This window comes from Periophthalmus magnuspinnatus, chromosome 24 (genome assembly GCF_009829125.3).
Source record: "Periophthalmus magnuspinnatus isolate fPerMag1 chromosome 24, fPerMag1.2.pri, whole genome shotgun sequence".
Classification (NCBI taxonomy): domain Eukaryota; kingdom Metazoa; phylum Chordata; class Actinopteri; order Gobiiformes; family Gobiidae; genus Periophthalmus; species Periophthalmus magnuspinnatus.
Window position 1 is genome coordinate 11,215,838 of NC_047149.1, and position 20,429 is coordinate 11,236,266.

The 20,429-nt window shown below is 42.3% G+C and overlaps 2 protein-coding genes across 4 annotated transcripts; both read right to left on the minus strand.

The window, feature by feature from the left end:
• Nucleotides 1-34: 34 nt before the first annotated feature.
• ankrd6b (ankyrin repeat domain 6b) lies at nucleotides 35-12,311 on the minus strand. 3 transcript variants are annotated; one of them, XM_055232126.1, is made up of 15 exons: nucleotides 12,151-12,289; nucleotides 6,238-6,441; nucleotides 6,010-6,108; nucleotides 3,884-3,982; nucleotides 3,684-3,782; nucleotides 3,472-3,570; nucleotides 3,190-3,288; nucleotides 3,015-3,113; nucleotides 2,844-2,921; nucleotides 2,665-2,763; nucleotides 2,355-2,468; nucleotides 1,960-2,280; nucleotides 1,618-1,731; nucleotides 1,309-1,531; nucleotides 35-1,133 (listed from the first exon to the last, which is right to left on the minus strand). In XM_055232126.1, the coding sequence occupies exons 2-15, from the start codon at nucleotides 6,355-6,357 to the stop codon at nucleotides 694-696; spliced, it is 2,103 nt and encodes a 700-aa protein (XP_055088101.1). In that variant the 5' UTR covers nucleotides 6,358-6,441; nucleotides 12,151-12,289; the 3' UTR covers nucleotides 35-693. The 3 variants fall into 3 exon arrangements, with proteins under 3 accessions (XP_055088101.1, XP_033846964.1, XP_033846965.1); XM_033991073.2 differs by having other exon boundaries at nucleotides 44-1,133; nucleotides 1,960-2,283; nucleotides 12,151-12,311; XM_033991074.2 differs by lacking the exon at nucleotides 12,151-12,289 and having other exon boundaries at nucleotides 63-1,133; nucleotides 1,960-2,283; nucleotides 5,714-6,108; nucleotides 6,238-6,285.
• Nucleotides 12,312-12,862: 551 nt separating this feature from the next.
• On the minus strand, nucleotides 12,863-19,827 carry LOC117392830 (gamma-aminobutyric acid receptor subunit rho-2-like). Its single transcript, XM_033990988.2, has 9 exons — nucleotides 19,602-19,827; nucleotides 18,835-18,941; nucleotides 17,568-17,635; nucleotides 17,245-17,468; nucleotides 16,975-17,057; nucleotides 16,564-16,704; nucleotides 16,263-16,415; nucleotides 15,878-16,074; nucleotides 12,863-14,149 (listed from the first exon to the last, which is right to left on the minus strand). Exons 1-9 carry the CDS (start codon nucleotides 19,727-19,729, stop codon nucleotides 13,844-13,846), a joined length of 1,407 nt encoding a protein of 468 aa, XP_033846879.1. The 5' UTR covers nucleotides 19,730-19,827; the 3' UTR covers nucleotides 12,863-13,843.
• Nucleotides 19,828-20,429: the final 602 nt, after the last annotated feature.

Below are 20,429 nucleotides of genomic sequence, written 5' to 3' on the forward strand. Positions count from 1 at the left end.
CTCAAACAATGTTTTATATAAGATTGTTAGGAAAAACTATAGGCAGCAGGTTCTTTTAATAAAAACAATGCTTTCCGGATTGTTTATTAAACACGCTTCATGTAATTAATTTGAAGAAAAAAAACATGGGAAGTTACCCTTCAGCAGTGCAAGCCTGTTAGTCTCTGCACTTCAAGCTTATTCTACTGTACTTTTCATCAAAACGTAATACCTCATATCAAAACAATTTCACTGTCATCAATACTTCACAATACACAAAAATGAGTTATAAAAATAGCTGAATATGAGTGTAACTTAATATGTACTAAAAATCTAATGTTTCACTTTTGTTTCTACTTGCATCGCTAAAACTATATTTTGTCCCTCTATTAAACACTGGTCAAACTGTTTTGAATCACTTTACAACAGAGGTTAGTTACATCTGTTACACTGAAATGAATCTTAAAACACCTCTGCTTCTGAAGGTTATACCTGTGTTCAGTTGTGGGCTGGAGCATAATCACTACTGTTTGGTCCAGATTCTGAGAGCGCCGTCCTTCAACTGTTAGAGCTGGCATTTCTTTGTCCACTGTGCCTTGTTCCACCCTCCTCAGAGGGACCTATGAGTCTAGGCAGTACTAGAATAGTAGGCATAGTAGAATGGCAGCTTTGATGGGCACATGGCTAATACATGCTAGGCTAGCACATGCTGTATCAGCTGCAGTGCTGCTGCGCTCTGAGCACTCGCAGCTCATCCTCCAGGTGTGTGATTCTGTCTAGGAGCGTGGCGCGGTCAGCCTGAGCCTTCTGCTCAGCCTGCCGTCTGGCCTCCTGCAGCTTCCTCTCATACCAGCGCTCCATCTGCATGGACACAGTTTCAAACAAGTGCTGAGTCACTTGCACAGCATGCCTGTCCCTTTCCTGACTCAGCGAGAGATCAGGTTGCTCCCTGAACACCTCCACACCTCCTCTACTCTTAATCCTGCCCTGGGAGTGCTTCCGGCGGCTCTTGGCTCTGTCAAGGCTGCTGGCACGGTGCTTTCTGCTGCTGTCCAGATCAGAACCTGCCTGGTCCTTGTCCTTCCTCAGGTCTGGGGAGAGCATGGTTCGCTGCTTGGGCCGCACTACTGGATCAGAGGCTACATCTACTCCTTCTGTACAAAAATCACAACATGAACAATGAATGTGTATCAAAGACACATTTTCATTAAAACACATTCATCCCCGATATGATCTTCAGAATGGAGATGAACATTTCAAAAATCTATTAATGTATTTGTGTTATATTTTGTTAGTCTTCTCTAGATCTTTATCATTGGAAATCCTTACCTGCAGATGTATCCAAACGGACCACAAAGTAGTTAGCAGAGGTTGCTCTTGCCTCTGGAGTTCTGGTACCTGTAGCTCCAGCCTGGGAGGCCTCAGTCCTAGTTGTGTCAGGCATCAGAGTGAGCACGGCTGCTTCACTCGGACCATCAGTCTCACAGGAGCCGGGGTCCATGTTCTGAAGCTTGGACAGACACCAGCCCTTCAGCTCATTCACCAGAGACACCTGCTTTGACAAGAAGTAAGGGTACATTCACAACACAAGTATAAATATATAACAGCTGCTCCGTCTGGAGGTAATGAAGTGGTCACCTGCCGCTTGTGACTCTCCTGACGCTCCTGAATGGCCCTTTGGTCAATCCTCTGCAGACACTGGCTCCTCTCGGCGCACACTCTCTCCAGGGTTAGCTTTTCAAGAGCTCGTATCTGGAATAAACCACAGCAACATTTCATTTCACATTTTTTGCACCTAAAGCAAGACACTAAAGGTAAAAGTTGCATTTTACAACATCATCATTTCCATAGCACATTTAAAACCTAAATACTAAAATGCAATAAAAAATGTTTAAAAACAGAATTTAAAAATCATCTCAACTCATGTCATAATATTAAGAATGTGCTGTATGGTGCTTGGATACTGAGAAGGGCTCATACCTGGTGCTTGTTGCTGCAGTCCAGCTGGCCTAACTTTGCGTTCATCAGGTCCTGGACAGCATGGACCTCAGTTTTCATCTCCTCTTTGGTTGCCTCTAGCTGGTTCTCTAGTTTGCTGATGAGAGGTTCACAGCGACAGCCACTCAATGGTGCCTGCATAACCCTGCCATCCTTGGCACGGTATAGAGTGTACAGCTGGTAGGCCTTGTAGTTGTGAGGAGGTAAGGAATTGTGAGGGGACACTCCTCGTAGTTTTCCTTTTCGCCTGTGGAGAGTGCTGCTGTGTCTGGCCTCTTTACGTCGCAAGGGGTCAGACAGTGACTGCTGTACACATACAAACTTCTCAGTTTTAGCATTATCCGCTGTATCCATGTTTAAGCAGTAGGAAGAAATACCTTGCCCTGGTCTTTCTTGTCTTTAGTCTGTTTGCTGTTGGCTTGTTTGATCTCATCAGTCTTTTTAGATGCCAACTCGCTGCTAGGCGTGTCATCTGCTGCAGAGCCACTTTCCTGGAGACAAAACACATATCAAAAATATGTTAGCTCTAAATGGAAGTATGTTTCACTACATTTGGTTTGTAACATGCTCAGATGTACTAGTATGTGGTGTAACATGGCAAAGACAGTCACCAAATCAGAGCATCTTTCAAACACTGAGCATAGCGCACATGTGATACTATAGCTAATGCTATAGTATATGCTGTACCTTCAAGGGCAGCATTTCATCTCTGGGCACCGACTGAGCTCGGCCCTCAGCCTTCAGTTTCTCTCTTCTCTTCCTGGCACTCCTGCCACGGACAAAGCTCTGATCCAGGGCAATACATGAGAGTCTTTCAATAAGCATTCATACTATCTTCATTTCACTGAGAGTGACTTTAATGGTACCTGTGGTGCTTTAGTGAGGAGAAGCGCCACCTGGGGGTTGTTGTGCTCTCTGGCCAAGTCTAGTGCAGTATGGCCCGCCTATAAAGACACAGAGAGCATTATTAGCTGGTCTGTCAGCCCCTTAAACAGAGATTATGTGATCTCTCTGATCTGAGGCGATTAGAGGCTCACACTGTTGCAAATGCGACTGTCAGCTCCAGCCTCCAACAGCAGACTGACTGTTTTCTTGTGATTAAGAGCAGCTGCGACATGGAGTGGCGTGTCCCCAGCCTATCAAGGTGAATAAATGTACACTTAGTTTTCTCTCACATAGTTTGTGGTGGGCAGACATAAAAAATGGACAGACCAGATTTTTGTATGACACTGAGCAAAAGGCACCCAGCAGTATACGCATAATGGGCAGGTGGTTGTAACGTGCTGCTACATGAAGACACGTGTCCCCTGTCTGCAATGGCAAATGACAATCAACAAGCATACAGAGTCTATACCAGTTAAGTTTTTACACTGTAATGCATGCAATAACACAACACACAAATAACGAGAAAAGACCATTCCTATTCTTGACATGTAAGATTAATAAGTTAATTCAGTTGAGTTGATTTTGTCTCTATTTGTGTGGTTCACTGACATTGTTGCGTGTGTCGGGCTGGGAGCCCCCCAGCAGCAGGACCTTGGCGCTCTGAGTGTGTCCATTCTGACAGGCCAAATGCAGCGCTGTATTCCCTGCCTGTGACCAACATAAGGAACACTCAATGCATGTAACTTTCCCAGAGAAGGCCTTGAGTACCACACATATCTTAAATATATAACTACCCGTATATAACTGTATAATCATTAGACCTTGTTTTTGGCGTGAACGTTAGCTCCAGCCTTGACCAGCAGTTTGACTGATTGACTGAAGCCATGCCAGGACACTTCATGGAGAGCGGTGTTTCCATCCTTTCAGTTAAACGTAAATTAAATTAGAAATTATTATGATTATATCTAGATGGTGGTTTAACTGTTTTTTGTGTCTGTGATGATGATGAATTGGGGAGTACCTTGTCTTGCCGGTCCAGAGCACATCCCTCCTGGAGCAGAGCGCTGATGACTGCAGTGTTCCCATGTACAGCAGCCCGGTGCAGTGCCGTCTGCCCACCCTGCAATACAAATCATAATCCTTCAATCAGCACATCACAATGTAACACAATCAACATTTTGAAGCATTTTCTGTGTTTCTGTCACATCCCAATTTAGCCAAAGCAGAACAGCCCTGCAGCCATAGAACACACTGGGTGTGACCAGAGCAGTAAGAAGATGAGCCAGAGGAGGAGTTTCAGACCTGGCACTCATGTCTTTCCCTGTAGTCACTCCAATGGTTTAGACACCAGGCTCCTTGTGGAAACATGTTACTGCCAGGTATGAAGACAGCAGAGAAAAGCAGCTGTGCCAAAAGACATAGATGCAGTAGTAAGAAACAGGGACCAAGGTTAGAGGTCAGCGGGCTGGACCAGAGCAGCAGCATTGGAGGAGGACTGGCAGAAGCATACACACGTGAACAAAATTGTTGGTACCCTTGGGTTAATGAAAGACAAACTCACAGTGGTCACAGAAATAACTTGAATCTGACAAAAGTAATAACAAATTTTAAAAATCTATGAAATTTAACCAATGAAAGTCAGACATTGCTTTTCAACCATTCTTCAACAGAATTACTTAAAAAATACACTCATGAAACAGGCCTGGACAAAAATGATGATACCTCTAGAAAAGACTGAAAATAATCTGACCAAACGGACATGTTAATCTGAGGTGTGTCCAGTAATTAGCATCACAGGTGTCTACAATCTTGTACTCAGTCAGTGGGGCTATATATAGGGCTACAGGTCGTCACTGTGATGTTTAGTGACATGGTGTGTACCACACTCAACGTGGACCAGAGGAAGCAAAGGAAAGAGTTATAGACAAGCATGTTAAAGGTAAAGGCTATAAGACCATATCCAAGCAGCTTGATGTTCCTCTGACTACACTTGCACATATTATTCAGAAATTTAAGATCCATGGGACTGTAGCCAACCTCCTGGGACGTGGCCGCAGGAGGAAAATTGATGACAAATCAAAGAGACAGATAATACAAATGGTAAACAAAAGAGCCCAGAAAAACTTCTAAAGAGATTAAAGGTGAACTTCAAGCTCAAGGAACATCAGTGTCAGATCGCACCATCCATCATTGTTTGAGCCAAAGTGGACTTAATGGGAGGTGACCAAGGAGGATACCATTGTTGAAAACAAATCATAAAAAGCCAGACTGAAATTTGCCTTTTTACGTGTTGTTTACATGTTGACAAGCCACAAAGCTTCTGGGAGAATGTCCTATGGACAGATGAGACAAAAATTGAACTTTTTGCCAAGGCACATCAGTTCTATGTTCACAGATGGAAAACTGAAGCATATCAAGAAAAGAGCACTGTGAAACATGAAGGAGGCTCTGTTATGTTCTGGGGCTGCTTTGCTGCATCTGGCACAGGGTGTCTTGAATCTGTGCAGGGTACAATGAAATTTCAAAACTATCAAGGGATTCTGGAGAGAAATGTGCAGGCCATTTGTAGAAATCGTTTGATTGCAGTGATGCATCAAAAGGTTGTGCAACAAAATATTAAGTTCAGGGTACTATCATTTTTGTCCAGGCCTGTTTCATGAGTTTATTTTTTTAAATAATTCTGTTGAAGCATTGTTTAAAAGCAATATCTGACTTTCATTGGTTAAATTTCATAGTATTTTTATTTATTATTACTTTTGTCCGATTCAAGTTCTTTCTGTGACCATCGTAAGTTTTTCTTTCATTAACCGACGGGTACCAGTAATTTTGTCCACGTGTGTATTGAGCTAACCTTCAGTGCCCCCCAGGGCTCAGAGTTCTTCCACTGCTGCTGCTCCGGTGCACGGCTTCCAGACCACAGCCAGTCCACAGACCACTGCTCCACCGGGGAGGGGGTTCTGCAGCCTGAGGGGAGGCCCATGAGGGGACACTCCAGAGGGTCCCACTCCAACCCAATGGAAGTCATTGGGCAACAAAGCGCAAAGTTTAGGGGTAGATTCAAAAGTGTGCAATTTGAAGACGATGAAACAAAAGTGGGCCTTGGGTGTCAGTCTGATCTGCAGCTGTCAGCTGAAAGTGTGTACTCACATCATCCTGGATATCCAGGTCACAGCCAGCTCTAAGCAGAACGTGCACAACCTCAATGTGCCCTTTGTGAGCTGCCAAGTGCAGAGGGCTCCGGCCAAACTAAAAGATACATGAAACAGGCAAGTGTGGTTACTACAACAGTGCACAGGCTGTGACTTTTTCCAGAGTTCCAAGAGTTATTGTGAAAAACAACAGATTTATAGAAGCCGACTCCAGCGTTGCACTCACCCTGGTCACTGCCACCTCCGCTCCCTTGTTGATGAGGTGAACCACATTCTGGAGCTGTCCCTTGTGAGAGGCTACGAGGAGGCGCTCAGAGAGGGCGTGCACCTCATTCTGCGGGCTCATGAAGGTGTGCTGACGGGTTGCAGGGGGAGCTCTAACTCATGCTGCTCTGTTCCGACCTGGGCAGGTGCAGATCTTGGTCCTGTGCTGAGGGACAGGAAACACATGGAGTGGATGGGCTATGCAGCTCATGGCAAACAGGAAACAGACAGCATCTGTGCTGGGATTAGGCCTACTCAGAAGTACTTTTCAAATGGTCTAAAATTATTTTGGTCTTGTGTGCGGAATCCACTCAAGCTCTATAAATATAGTTATATTAACATAGAGGAGAATAGCTTTCTGTGATGTAAATGACAGAAAATCTACCTCATGTTTTTTAGGAATACTTCATTTGACCCAGTTTGTAATCCTTGGACATGTTCACTGTCCACATACAGAAGAATTCATAACACCTCAGAATTGTATGGCATAACCTGTTGTACTATGGCTATGCCTATGTTCTTTTCAGTCCAGCTGTGATTTAGAGGTCTTCAGATATGCTCTTACAAACATTCCTGCAGTGACTAGTATTTACAAACTTCTACCAGCAGCAGCCTTCTCTCGGCGTTCATTACAATTCACAAAAGTTTTGCATGTCGAAGTCCTTCAGAGACGCTCATCTCCAACTAGGCCTGTCACAATAAAACATTTTGAAGAACGATATATTGCTACACAGAAATATTGCAAAACGATAATACTGAAACTACTTTATGCCACATACAAAGCACGATAATCCCAGTGAACCTATTTTTACATATGCTGTATCATTAAAAGGTCTCAGCTGCAACAAATTAATAACAGAATTAACCAATAATTAGCCATAGAACTTGTTTATTCAACCCTTTACAGCTCAAACTTTATTGTATCAAATAAAAGTGGCTAAAATCTCCCCACTATTGCAAAGAAATTGTACAAAGGCATAACTATGGCCCAAATTATAATGTTCCAAATTGTATATATTGAACAATAAGTCGATATTGTAACAGGCCAAAAATGACCCCCATAAGCAACTCATGGTAGCTTCATAACATATGAAAATCAGTACTGAAAAATCATTGTTTTTGCAGCAGACATGGATTTGATTTATAGTAGGGAATGAAAGAGGAGGGCAAAGACGCCAAAGGACACAGCAGACACGCAGTGGAGCATGTCCCAACAAGAGCACTGTGATCAGAGCTCTTCTAATACATTGCTGCACTTAAGCCATCACCTGTCTCCTGCAGGTGGTCTGTACTCTCTGAGACCAGGATGTTCAGTATTGTTCAGATTACGATTTAAGGGCATCTCCTACTTGAGTCAGAGCACTGCTATTGTTTGGTAAATACTGGGAAACACCTGAAGCCCAAGTATAGTTTTTCTATGGGCAAAAGTGTGTTGAAGCTTATTAGCACAGGTGAAAAATATTTTACTCAGTCAGCATGGGTCAAAATGGGACTCTAAGGTAAAAGCACAAAAAGTTAAGTCAATTAAAAGGATCGCAGCGTTTGTGTGTAAGGAATGTCTTCTTGTGGCCCCAGTTGATGAAGTAGGCCGTTTTTACGGTCCTCGAAAAAATTGTTTACCAACAGCTTATTAACTTTCTCCAAATGAACAACTCCTTTGATGTTTTCCGGTCAGGTTTTAGACTCCACCACAGCATTGAGACTGCTCTTATCAAGGTGACAAATGACATCTGCCTGAACACTGATGCAGGCAACACCTCGATCCTGTTAGATCTAAGTGCTGCCTTTGACAGTCGATCATGGGATCCACTTACAGAGATTGGAGGACTGGGTGGGCATCACTGGTATGGCACTAACTGATTCACGTCCTGTCTAGAAAACAGGGGGTTACTTGTTGAAATTGGAAAATGTGTCTCAGATAAAATGCCTCTGGCCTTCCCCAGGGGTCAATCCTGGAACCCCCGTTGTTAAATCTCTGCATGTCGCCGTTAGGCCAGTTAATACACAGCAATAATGTGTCCTACAACAACTCTGCAGATGACACTCAGATCTATGTCTCACTGACAACAGGTGAATATGGACCAGTGGATTCACTCTGTCACTGCATCCAACAGATCAGTGTGTGGATGCAAAACAACTTTCTTCAGTTAAACTCAGACCTAAGTCTGAAGTCATCATCTTTGGCCGACAGAAACATAAAGAAAGTGTTAGCAGTCACCTCCAGACTCTCTCTAAAACCTTCAAATCAGGCTAGAAATCTAGGGATAATAATGGACTCAACATTGCAAAAATCAAAGGTATACTGTCAAAACCAGACTTAGAGAGACTTATCCATGCATTTGTCTCCAGTAGGTTAGACTACTGTAAGGGCTTGCACACTGGCCTCTCCAAACGAGCATTAAGACAGCTGCAGTACATCCAGAATGCTGCTAGAACCAGGACGTATGAGCACATAAGTCCTGTACTCAGGTCTCTGCACTGGCTCCTGTGGCTCAGAGAATAGACTTCAATGCAGCTCTGCTTGTGAACAAGTCTCTCCAAACCTAGCACCAAAGTATATCTCTGACATGTTATTTATTTATATATGTTAAATCTGACATATATATGTCAGATTTAACTTCATTGTTTGCTATGGATCAGACCTGGATGACTAAGGGTCTACACAGACATCTCTGACATGTTAGTGCATCTGAGGACTTCAGGGACTGGCCTCCTGTTGGTGTCCAGAGTCAGGACTAAACATGGGGAATAAGCATTTCAGTTTTATGCAGCTAAAACCTGGAACAATCTTCCTGAAGATGTGAGACAGGCCTCTACTTTGACAATGTTTAAATCCAGGCCTGAAAAAGTTCTGTTCAGCTGTGCATAAGACTTTTCTCCTTTAATGTTAATTTTATGATGATTTTTTTTTGTGATTATTTATGTTTTGATTTGTTGTATTGTGATTTTAATGTCTTTCTTATTCTGTAAAGCACTTTGAATTACGTTATACGAATTGTGCTATACAAATAAACTTGCCTTGCCTTGCCTAGGCACAATTCAACACTCCTCTTTGGATTCAACATCCCTGAAAGACAGAGCTGGTGAATGCACAGATTCCATCCCTCCTGTGGGCCAAACGGAGACTGTCCTACAGAGGGGGGTGGAACCCTGTTCACACAAAGCCCTCTGACAGCAGCCGCTGGGCTTCTCACTGCAGCTAGGCAACGGCTTTTGTGCCAACACTTAAGAACTCTGCACTCCTTCAGAAACATGTGCGACTGAGAATACCAACAAGCCCTGACCAGGGGATTCCACAGACCATAGCTGACACGTTTTTCCTGACCTGTCCACGCCCAGCTCTGCCTCTCAGACTTCTTCCCAAGAGTCACGAGTCACACCGAGTTCACTGGGGTCATCAGCCTCAGGTGAGGAATGCTGATGTCATGGGAATTCTTCCTTCATCACGCCTCTCCTTTTCACCAAAACAAATAGGTCTTACACTATGCTCTACTTGGTCCTGGTGGCCCTTTCATGAAAAACACCACTTTATTAAAGAATTTAAAGTTATTAGTTATTTAAAGTAGGCTAATGTGAGGGGAAAATTACACAATCAAGGGGAAAATTAATTTAGTGAGCAATGGCAATGTAACACGTGTGTGGTAACCTGTGACAAACAAGACAACACAAAAGTGTACCAATCCTTTGTCATAGTATCACATGTATAAAACGCACTGGCAGCCAGGTAAAAGCAGCAGTGTTTTTTTCAGTGAGTGAGAAGGGTGGCTCAGAACAGCCCCACCCTGCCCCTCTGAGTCCCATCATGATGCACTCCTTTTGTCCTGGTGCAGTGAACAGAAAACACATTGGTGTTTACAAGAGGGCCTGCCCACCGGCAACTACAGGCTGATGGCAAACACGCTGAGGCTCCTCAGAACAGCCAAAACCAGACAGATTTCAAGTCCAACTGGAAAAATAATGCGGTCAATTTATGGCAAATAACATTAAAATGGTCAAATGAAACAGTCAATATTGAAGAAAGTGTGTACCCTTACAGCTTGATTGTGAAACCTTTCATTTGTACATTTACAGATTTTAACTTTGTTCACGTTCAAGTTTGAATCCAAAGTGAAGAGTACATATTGCTTTCTGTATTTTCAACTGTATTTTCAATCACATTGAGAACCAATAAAATAGAAACTAACAATTTGACTATTATTAGTCAAAAAATCCTATATACCTTACCTTTAAGTCTCAATAAAGTGCTTAGTGCATTTGAGACGTACATTATTAACACTACACTACACAGTAACTAACATATCCAGCTGATAAAGCAGAGGGTCAGCTGGGAGGCGGAACAAGAGGCGTGCCCCCTCACCAAGACATCAACCCAGTTTTCATTCCTAATTAGGAAATTGACTTGACTGCACTGTAGAATGACAGCTCTAACAATGACAGGCATGAGTCCCATCTCTGCATCTGCACTCAGACTTAATCACATTCTCTTTACTGATGATTTTAGGCCTGACCTCTGACCCCAGGCAGTGCCTAACTTCTCTGGGTCTCACTCGACACCGGAGTCAGACATATACTCCTGCAGGAACATCTTCTGCAAACAGAGGTGATTTTTGAGTTTTTATTGTCAGCACCTATGCCCCAAATATGAACAGATTAGATCTTTGATTAGCTGGGTCAAAAATAAACCTGTTGGTGTTCTGCCTATAGATAGAAGGAATAACAACTTCTAAAAAGTAATGTTACACTTGCCTAATTATAGCCTAGGCAAGTGTTTAGTCCTATTTATACAGTCTTCTGAATGATTCAGGATTCACATATCTTACTTATCACATGCTAAAAGGTGCAATATGTAACTTTCCTGGAAACCTACTTGTTTTCATGGAGGTGTTTTTGGCTTGTGTGCTGTTAAGAATATCTTGAAAAAAACATGCCTCCTGGACTTGTCCATCACCACAGTTCTGACTTGTAACTGGCCTAATAGTGTTACCTCCTTGTCTCCATGAAGTTAAATATGTTTATTGCCACACTGTGGACATTCTAAGCAACAAAGACCGCTACATGATGGACCCATCACTAGAAAAGTTACAGTGCAGATGATATTATAGAAGACAGCATTACAGATTATTTCAGGTTTTAAATTGTTAGAAAATCTCCCTATTTTATTTTATTTGAAATTGTAACTACAATTTTAAGACCTGGTTTACAGATTCTAATTCCCTGTAAACGTAATGGAAAAAACTTACATAGGCCTATTCTGTCTTTTTCCAAATCTAATAGATAAATTAATCTACGCCTACTCGGTGCACAACATAGACCCTCAAACTTAAAGACTGAGTTACGTAGAATAATACTTCAAACAAAGACCCGCATTCACAGCGGTGCTCCACAAGTTGGAGACCCCAAAAAGTCCTGATAATCACTCAAACGCGCATTTCCTGTTTAGTTGCGTAGGCCTACACCTCCAAAAGCAGAGCGCACTATCACTTTCCCACTTGGATGAGCCAAAGGCCCTTGTTGTTGTTGCAAAGGAATGACAGGCTTTGACAGTCTTTTAACAAACCTCTACCAAGCAAAATAACATTAGCACGAAGCTAGTAGTCCGTCAGTGACAGACGGGATGGGGCCACACCATGACCACACGTAGCCTACGGACCCGGACAACGGACGTTTCTGAACGAGATAAATAAAGGAAATATTGGACCAACACCTGGGATGTCGCCAAGTGAACTTTTTTACAGTCCACACACTTATGGCAATGTCTCTACGTTAACAACAACAACAGCCTACGAGGATCAGTCAACGAACTCCGAGTCCGCAGGAACGAAATCAAAACAAATGCCAAACCAAGTCAGGTAAAGTAGGACGACATGACACTAACCTCCACATCCAGAGAGATTGTTCTGCGTGAGCCCCTGGGCCTGGCTCGTGTATGTTCTGAGAACATACACGTCCTGTGTCCTGTGCTATGGTCCTGTGAAGTGTCCGCGTCGCGGACAGTGAACACTGTTCCCAGTCCCGCGGCCCCGCGCAGTTGCCGCCTCCCTCTTCGGGCATGTCCCAGAACACGCCACGCGCATGAACCATTTTTCAACAGGCTAGTTTGTTATTTGACTTATGGTCGGTGTCCTTAGCCTACAAATAATTATTATAAATAAGAATTTCATAATGATAATTCTAAACTGCTACTTAAGTTAAAGCCACATCACCATGATGTGTGGTTTTGATCCGATCTTCAAGGAACCAGAGGATGACAAGACTACAGGTGTCTGTTTGCTACACTGTGGCCTAATTGATTGTGGTTTGTGTGAACATAACTTGGATATATTTCCCAGATCAGTTCGGCCTAGCCCCTTTACCCTTCGTATCCAGCCTGTAGTCCTATATACTCTAAATAGGACAGTTTAGGGTCCTTCAGAGGCAGACTTAGTGAGGCAGAGCCGTCTGACTGGGTGGGTAAGTCCGGCTGGGACCCTCAGGCAAGTTCTGTTTGAGCCTTTGAACACGGACTGCGTTTCCCATGAGTCATAGGGTCAGGTTTACAGATGAGAGCATGTAGACTATTGTGTTCTATTCAAGAGGAAATAGGAGCTGGCAGATTTGACAGTATTTATTTTTCAAAATTAGGGAATTTAGATTCAGGGCTATAGCCATTCTTCTTACTTTAGGCTGTTATACACTTATTAGAATATTCCTAGCAATAACATCTCCATGGAGATGAGCATGTGGCCTGCTCTTCACCAGAAAAGTTACATAGTACACTTATAACCTGAATCAGTTAAATTGATTTAGCCATTCTCCAAGAGGATATATCATTAAAATGTCTATCATAGGGTGCTAATCTTGCTCCTTTTACAGTCTTCTTAGGAGCGATTACAATTCTTTGCAACTGTGGTGGAGTGGAAAGTAACTGCTTTCCAAGGTGTGGACAAGATTTTAAACACAGGAGGACCAGTTTGGATATCAACAAGTAGGCTATACTGTGCATTGTGACCACTTCCTGGTCCTTCAAAATAAAATGCAAGTAAATCAATACTGAAAGCATATTGATTATCTTTAACTAACTAAACACTGTGCAAAACCTTAGCATGAAATAGTAATTCATTATGACACATTTATTACTAAATGATTATGACCCTTTTTAACCCTTTACTGAAATACACTTTTACTGTGGGCATTGACAATTCCTGTTCATAAGTCATTTGAAAATATTCATGAATAAATCCTGTGTCTTTCCTTCAATGCATAATTTGGAAAAAAAAAAAAAAAAAAGTTTAATGAACTTTACTCAAAAAGCCTACATTAAATGTAAAGATACTAATTTGTATTAAATAAATATACATAGACATGAATAAATAAACAGAAGTTCTCAATCTCAGGTCTGTGTGTCGAATCAGTAGAGAGGACAGCCGGAAAAAGCTTTGTGGGTTGAACTTTCACAAAATGTTCATTTAACAGAGCCATGAGAGTGGCCATGAGAGTGACTTAGTTCTCAAAGCCCATATCCAGTAGAGGGTAGCCAGTAGAAAGTGTTCCTTTCAGCATTCTGTTGCAGTAGTTGGCCTGGTGTTGCACTAGCAGTAGACACACCAGTAGATGAGGTTGAAGAGGATGTACACTCCAGGGAAGATCATGCGTGAGTATGTGTCGATGGTGTGAGTGTTCTGAAGGATCCTGAAGTCTCTGGGGGGCCTGTTGGCCTCCTCAGGAGGGAGGTGATCCAGAGCCAAGCGTACTACCATCTGCTCCTGCTTGTGCGAGGAGTCCTCTGGAGCCACAGCCCTGGTGTAGCCAGCCAAGCTGTTTGTCTCTGCTTCACTGTAGCTCCCATCCAGCATCATGGTCCTGATCTGGGGCAGACTGCAGGAGCAGTCGTCATTCTGTCACCAGAAAGGGGAGGAAGAGAGGGAATGAAAAAAAATCAATTATGTCAACTGGACTTAAGTTTTAGAGTGAAGACATTTTGCCACTCATCCAAGCAGTTTCTTCAATTATTGTCACATTGCTGGTAGACGCTGTCTTATATCTATCTGAAGGGAGGAGCTAACTACACTGACATACATAAGTGTGAACTGTGTCTGAGTCATATTTTGCATAATTGTTCAGGCCCCTAATGGGTGCTTTCACACCTGTTAGCATACTACCTATCACTATTATTTTCCTTATTTTGATTAAGGTCTGGAGATATAATCCATTTTTGAACAGGAATGGGGGACTAATTTATCTCCTATTTATCTTCTCTATTTATTAAAAAATGCCTTTTTAACTCTTCTCTCAATCCATTTATTTTCTTTGGCTACCATCTTCAAAGGAGTAGTGAGTGGCTTTGAGATGTAGATGTATGGCAAATTGAGGTCCTAAGGAGTTCACTGCAGTCCTAACACTTCCACACTGTATCCAGGAGCTGTTCAGACCTATAGAGAGTCGCTATAATCTGAGGGGAACTGGTATCTTCCAAAAAACTATGGCAAGAACTACAAAAAAAACTATGTGCATCTCAGTTACAGGGGTTAATTTATGGAATTGTTTGGACAATTAATTAAAAAGTTGCACTTCAATTAAAGTATTCAAAAAAATGTACAAATTAAAAATTCTAGAAAAATATAGAGCAATAGTATAACTGTTACTATGACAACTGAACTGAACATTAATGAACATAGTATAAACTTTGTCTATTACATAATATAAATTATGTAATAAGAAAACAAAATAGTAATAATAATAATAATGATATGTTGATGATTAAAAATATCAACATATCATTATTATTATTATGATATGTTGATGATTAAAAATAACACCTATGATCATGATAATAACTACTGGACTACTAATGATTATTATATATATATAAATATAAACCCCATAACCATATGAATATCAAAACAAATGTATGCATAAATAAATGCATAAATAAGCCAATGACTTTCAGTCACAATTGGACGGATTCTGTGTGCGTGACTGTGACATTGTTTTGTTTGTTTTTCTGTGTGTCTGAATAAACTAACTAACTATCTACACTGAATGTAGTTAACTACAACAAGGCAATTTTGTTTTCATTTAATACACCATAGTCCATAGTGGTGGTAAGCTACTATTGTATAGTTCCATCCAGCACTCACTCACACCACATTCAGTCAGCGCTTTGAGAGGCCTATACAAGCCTGTGGAGCATACTAGAAGTGTGAGGCATTATTATTACTATTGGCAAGGTGGTTGAAATGCCTTGCCTATGGTACAACAATATGCACTAGACTAGAGCCACTGCTGCCCAACTACGGCACCTGGTATTCCCAACGGTCTTATACCAGTACTAACCAGGCCCTGCTTAGCTTTTAAACTATTATAACAAAAAGTACCAGTGGAGAACCATGCCCATGTGACCTTTGCTCTCTCAAAGATGTACTGTTATACTATGGTAAGTGTATCAGTATTGAATGACATAATTTTAGAATTTCCTCTATAGAGCCCCAAACTTACACAACTGATCTTTTGGCAATCTGGTCAGTCTAAAGTCAACAATAAATGATAAAGTATTTATTACGGGCCCAGTACAATTCAGACCATTCAATAATAATTATCGCGGTAGTGAGCAGTGTAAATGGTACCTGTTCGCGGAGCTGCCTGTCCCTACCGTCCCTCACTGTGGTCAGGTAGTTGACAGCAGCATATTCCAGAACAGACAGGAAGACAAAGACGAAGCTGGTCCACAGATAGATGTCCACAGCTTTGATGTAGGACACTCTGGGCATGGAGGCGTTGACCCCAGTGATGATGGTGGACATGGTCAGGACCGTTGTGATTCCTGCGCACAATTTTATTTTGGCTCACTCCAAACATTTAATGCTATAACTAAATGTGTTCATAGGCACAGTTTAGCTCTCTGATACATGCTCACAGGTATCAGAGAGCTTAGAAACAGGTTCAGTCATCTAGGCTCATAACGCCGTGTGTGTTGCATGTAATCTACTGTGAACCAATTTACATGCTGACCTAAAGAGACCCTGGCAGGGACCGCCCGACGGTCAATCCAGAAGGACACCCAGGACAGCATGACCATGAGAGTGGCAGGGAAATAGGTCTGCAGCAGGAAGAAGAAGATGTGGCGCCGCAGAGTGAAGTTGATGTACAGACGGTTGTACCAGCCTGGACACAGGCACGCATTTGTTATTAACCCTGTCACATGATTTGACTTGACAGAATTTCAGTTTTGTCTAGATTTATTTTAAATACAATATAGTTCTACACCTGAATGCAGGTACTGTGTCTTGTGGAGAACAAAATGTGCCTGTACCTGTGCTGCTGTAGAAGGCCAGGCGTGATGTGGTGTGGAACTTCTGAATGAGGAACTGGGACAGAGAGATACGCTCATCTGTGCTCAGAGACTCATCACCACTTTTCCAGTAGAGCATCAGGTCCTCATCTGTGTATGCATCTGCAACACCACCATGTCCACAATATACAGCTATCAAGAACCGCAAACATTCAGTCACCTGACAACACACTCATGAACTCATGAACTCAACTGGTGGCTTAATACCTCTACCAAACGTGAACAGTTAAGCATTAACATTAATAGTTGAACTTTACCAAGGAAGGACACACTCCTTTCTGGAGCTTTCAGGAGGCAGTGGTGCTTCCCAGATGACTAAGGCCTGTGTTGATTCATTCATGTTTGAGGTGAATACAGCAGAACCACACTTACAGCTCTCCAGCTCCAACGTGCATGTCTGCGAGTCCAGGGGGAAGCGGCTCAAGTCCATGTTACAGGCAGCAGTCACTGTCACCCTGAGGGACACCACACAGACAATTATTGCATACTTTTTAATCAATATCAGAATAGTTTATTTTCTGCCCTTTTCAGATAAACCAATATTTAGGAACAGTGCCTATGATATAATAAACAGTTGAATGTGTGGTTATACATTATTTATATGTACATTGGCAATGTGAACGCAATAGTAGATGTTCTGACCGGAGGCTGTAGAGCACCTGTCCATCAGGATACACCCTCAGCATAATGTTGTCTGTTGTGGTGTCATGAATGAAGGATCTCTTAGAGTGCACAAAGAATACATCTGGAACCCAGATCTTCTTTACCAGTCGCCCATCAAATGTCATGCTCTTATTGATGGAGCTCGGAAAGGACAAGCGCTCATCCCTCCAATAGTGTCTCAGATACAGCGTCATGGTAAAATCCTCAAAAAATAAATACATACAAATGACAGCTTGCCACATACTCAAAAGGCAATTTGGATGAAGTGTCAATTCAATTGAACACATAGCATACAGACTCACCATGTCGACCTCAGAGATGCTGTCCAAGCTCTCTACTTGGACATCCACTCCCACTGGCACCGCAGGGCCTGTTCTCACATCCAGGACATAATGTTCACACAAAACCACCAGAGAAATGCAATATGCAATATGCATATTCATGTGACTGATGAGCCTTTACTGCTTTGATTATTTGTGTAATGTGGCACAATAAATCCAAGTAGGAAATGCATTTTTACCATGGCCCTCCTCTGACTCCCAGGAGCTTTACACTTTTGGCCCATAGTTTCCATCAGTCCTTGACTAAAAACTAAGTTTAGGCCATAATATATAAATTACAAGTTAAATATAGTTTGGTTAAGTTCAGAAATATTGTGACTGTTTCTGCACCACAGCTCCAATCACAATTGCCACTGGCACGGTAATCGGCAGTGGCACTTGAGTGGGCGGCTACAAATGGAGCATGCAGTAAGAGCACAGTGCCCGAGTCTCTAGATGACCCTGTAACCACAGAGCACACACACTGTGAATATTAAACCTGAAAGATCACTAAGGATACAGCCTCTGCTGAGAAGGTGCTGCATCTTCCCTTCCCATCTCTCTGGAATTTAAGGTCATACTCCTAGCTTAACTCTCCATGGAGTCGGATCTGGTTTCTTTGACCAGTTTTTGTTAAGCAGAAGGCAACAATCAAATTGAATCAGAATCTCCAATCATAAGAACTATGACTATCTGTCACTGTATTTTGAACTTTTTATTATCCACATGTCATCCCCTTATTATATTACATTTCTGTCTAAACATTTGACAACATTTGAGTTTCAGAAAATTCCTCACGTTAGTGTTTAGTTTCGGTGGAGAGTTGATTTCATCAGAGTTGGCTCCTGCCTCTTCACAGCACAGCAGATTCAGATACACTAAGGCATCTCAAAACAATAACTGACGAGAAAACACAGCAGCTCTCAGCTGCTTCCACCTGGGAGTGTAGAGCTGCACCATGTGGGGCAGGGCAGCCCCTCCAGAGTGAACACATACAGAGCTCTAATGGTGGCTCAGAGCGGTGCCTACAAACCTAAAGGACCACGGTTTTGATGGATTACACTTACACACGCAGGTAGATCTACTCTCAAGTGTGATCATCTATTAAGACATCTGTCAGTCTCAGGCCTGCTACATCTACACAGTTATGGAGCAGCACTGTGTAGAATACATTTAACTAAATACTATATGACAACGGGGATTAATGGACCAAATGAGAAAGTAAAGTGTGTGGATTTTGAGTAAGCACCTGCAAAGGCCGGTCTCAGGGTGAAGTCGTGCTCATCGATACTCAGCAGGTGGCTACTCTTCTCACTGCGCATTTTTGTCCCATCTAACACTTTCTTGGACAGAGGTCTGAAGAGGGCAGAGATAGAGTTAAGAATGCATACCCTTAAGATAAAAAATACTGTACAAGAGATGATGTACATCCCTGTACAGAGTTTAAGTATGCCATGACCTAGGACACAACTTTCTCATCTAGTTACTGAAACTAACATCCTGGTGGCCTATATACATGGCTTTTGATGAGATTCCCCATGGGATTCTAGAGCTCATGATAAAAACATCTGATCAGAAACAAATATGGGAGAGCTGTTTTTTATTTTTTTGTTGTTTTTTTTCCTCTGGCTTTTGACACTGTTCTAGATCGCTCAGGGACAAGACAGTAAAGGGAGACTTCATCTCCTGCTTTATCCTTCGACCAACTAAATGAGCATCTTATTTTGCCCTGGTAAAGTTTGGATCAATTGATTCGGTGCTTATCATGACTGACTTGCTCAAATTCACTTATGAAGTGTTTATTTGTTTAGTTTTGTTAAGAGAGCGACTCGCGAGGGAGAAACGCTCGTCGAAAAGCCCAAAGTGCGCACATACTGTGTACCTTCATTCACATCTTTATTCACGACTAACACGATCAAGAAAACGCTTTATCAGCTTTTCGTCGTGTCTTCGGGTGTAGACCATCATAGGTTTCTTTAAAAAACAAACATGGTCTAATGGAATAATAATACTTACGACCCGAGTTTGGGGCTTTCAGAGGACGCAGACCAACGCTTGTTTCTGCCCCAGTCTCTTCTTCCATGCGCAGCCTGGGCCACAAGCAGAACCAGAATCAGCGGTACGAGGGCGGCGTAGGGCGACATCACAAAGTCCAAATCCTGTAACGAGGAGAGCACACAGAGCCACACGAGACATGTTCCAGCCGCTGGAAGTGTGAGCCAGCATCACTAAGACTCACTGCACGCAGAGGAGGGCAGCCGTAGCTGATTGGTCTCCTGACTCCTCCTCGTGAGCAGCATCAGCACCAACACTTGACACAACCGCGACAGCTGGAACGTATGGGGATTGACTAGGGCCAAAGAGTCCAGCGCAGGCTCTGACAAGGGAGTTAAGTCAGGACACAAACGTGAGCAATGAGTGTGACTGAGCACTGCCCTTCACTGTTAACACCCCTGGGATATTAAGCAGTAAAACAGTCCTTGGTGTCTCCATTTTGGACTAATATATATATATATATATATATATATATATATATATATATATATATATATACACACACACACACACACGTGGACCAAATTGTTGGTACCCTTCGGTTGAAGAAAAACACACAATGGTCACAGAAATAACTTTGAAATTTTATTTTTTATTACTTTTGTCAGATTCCATGAAACGTAACCAATGAAAGTTAGACATTGCAATCTCCTTTTTTTATAATTTATTTTCAACAATGGTGTCCTCCTTGGTCGTCTTCCATTAATTCCACTTTGGCTCAAACAACGACGGATGGTGCGATCTGACACCGATGTTCCTTGGGCTTGAAGTTCACTTTTAATCTCTTCC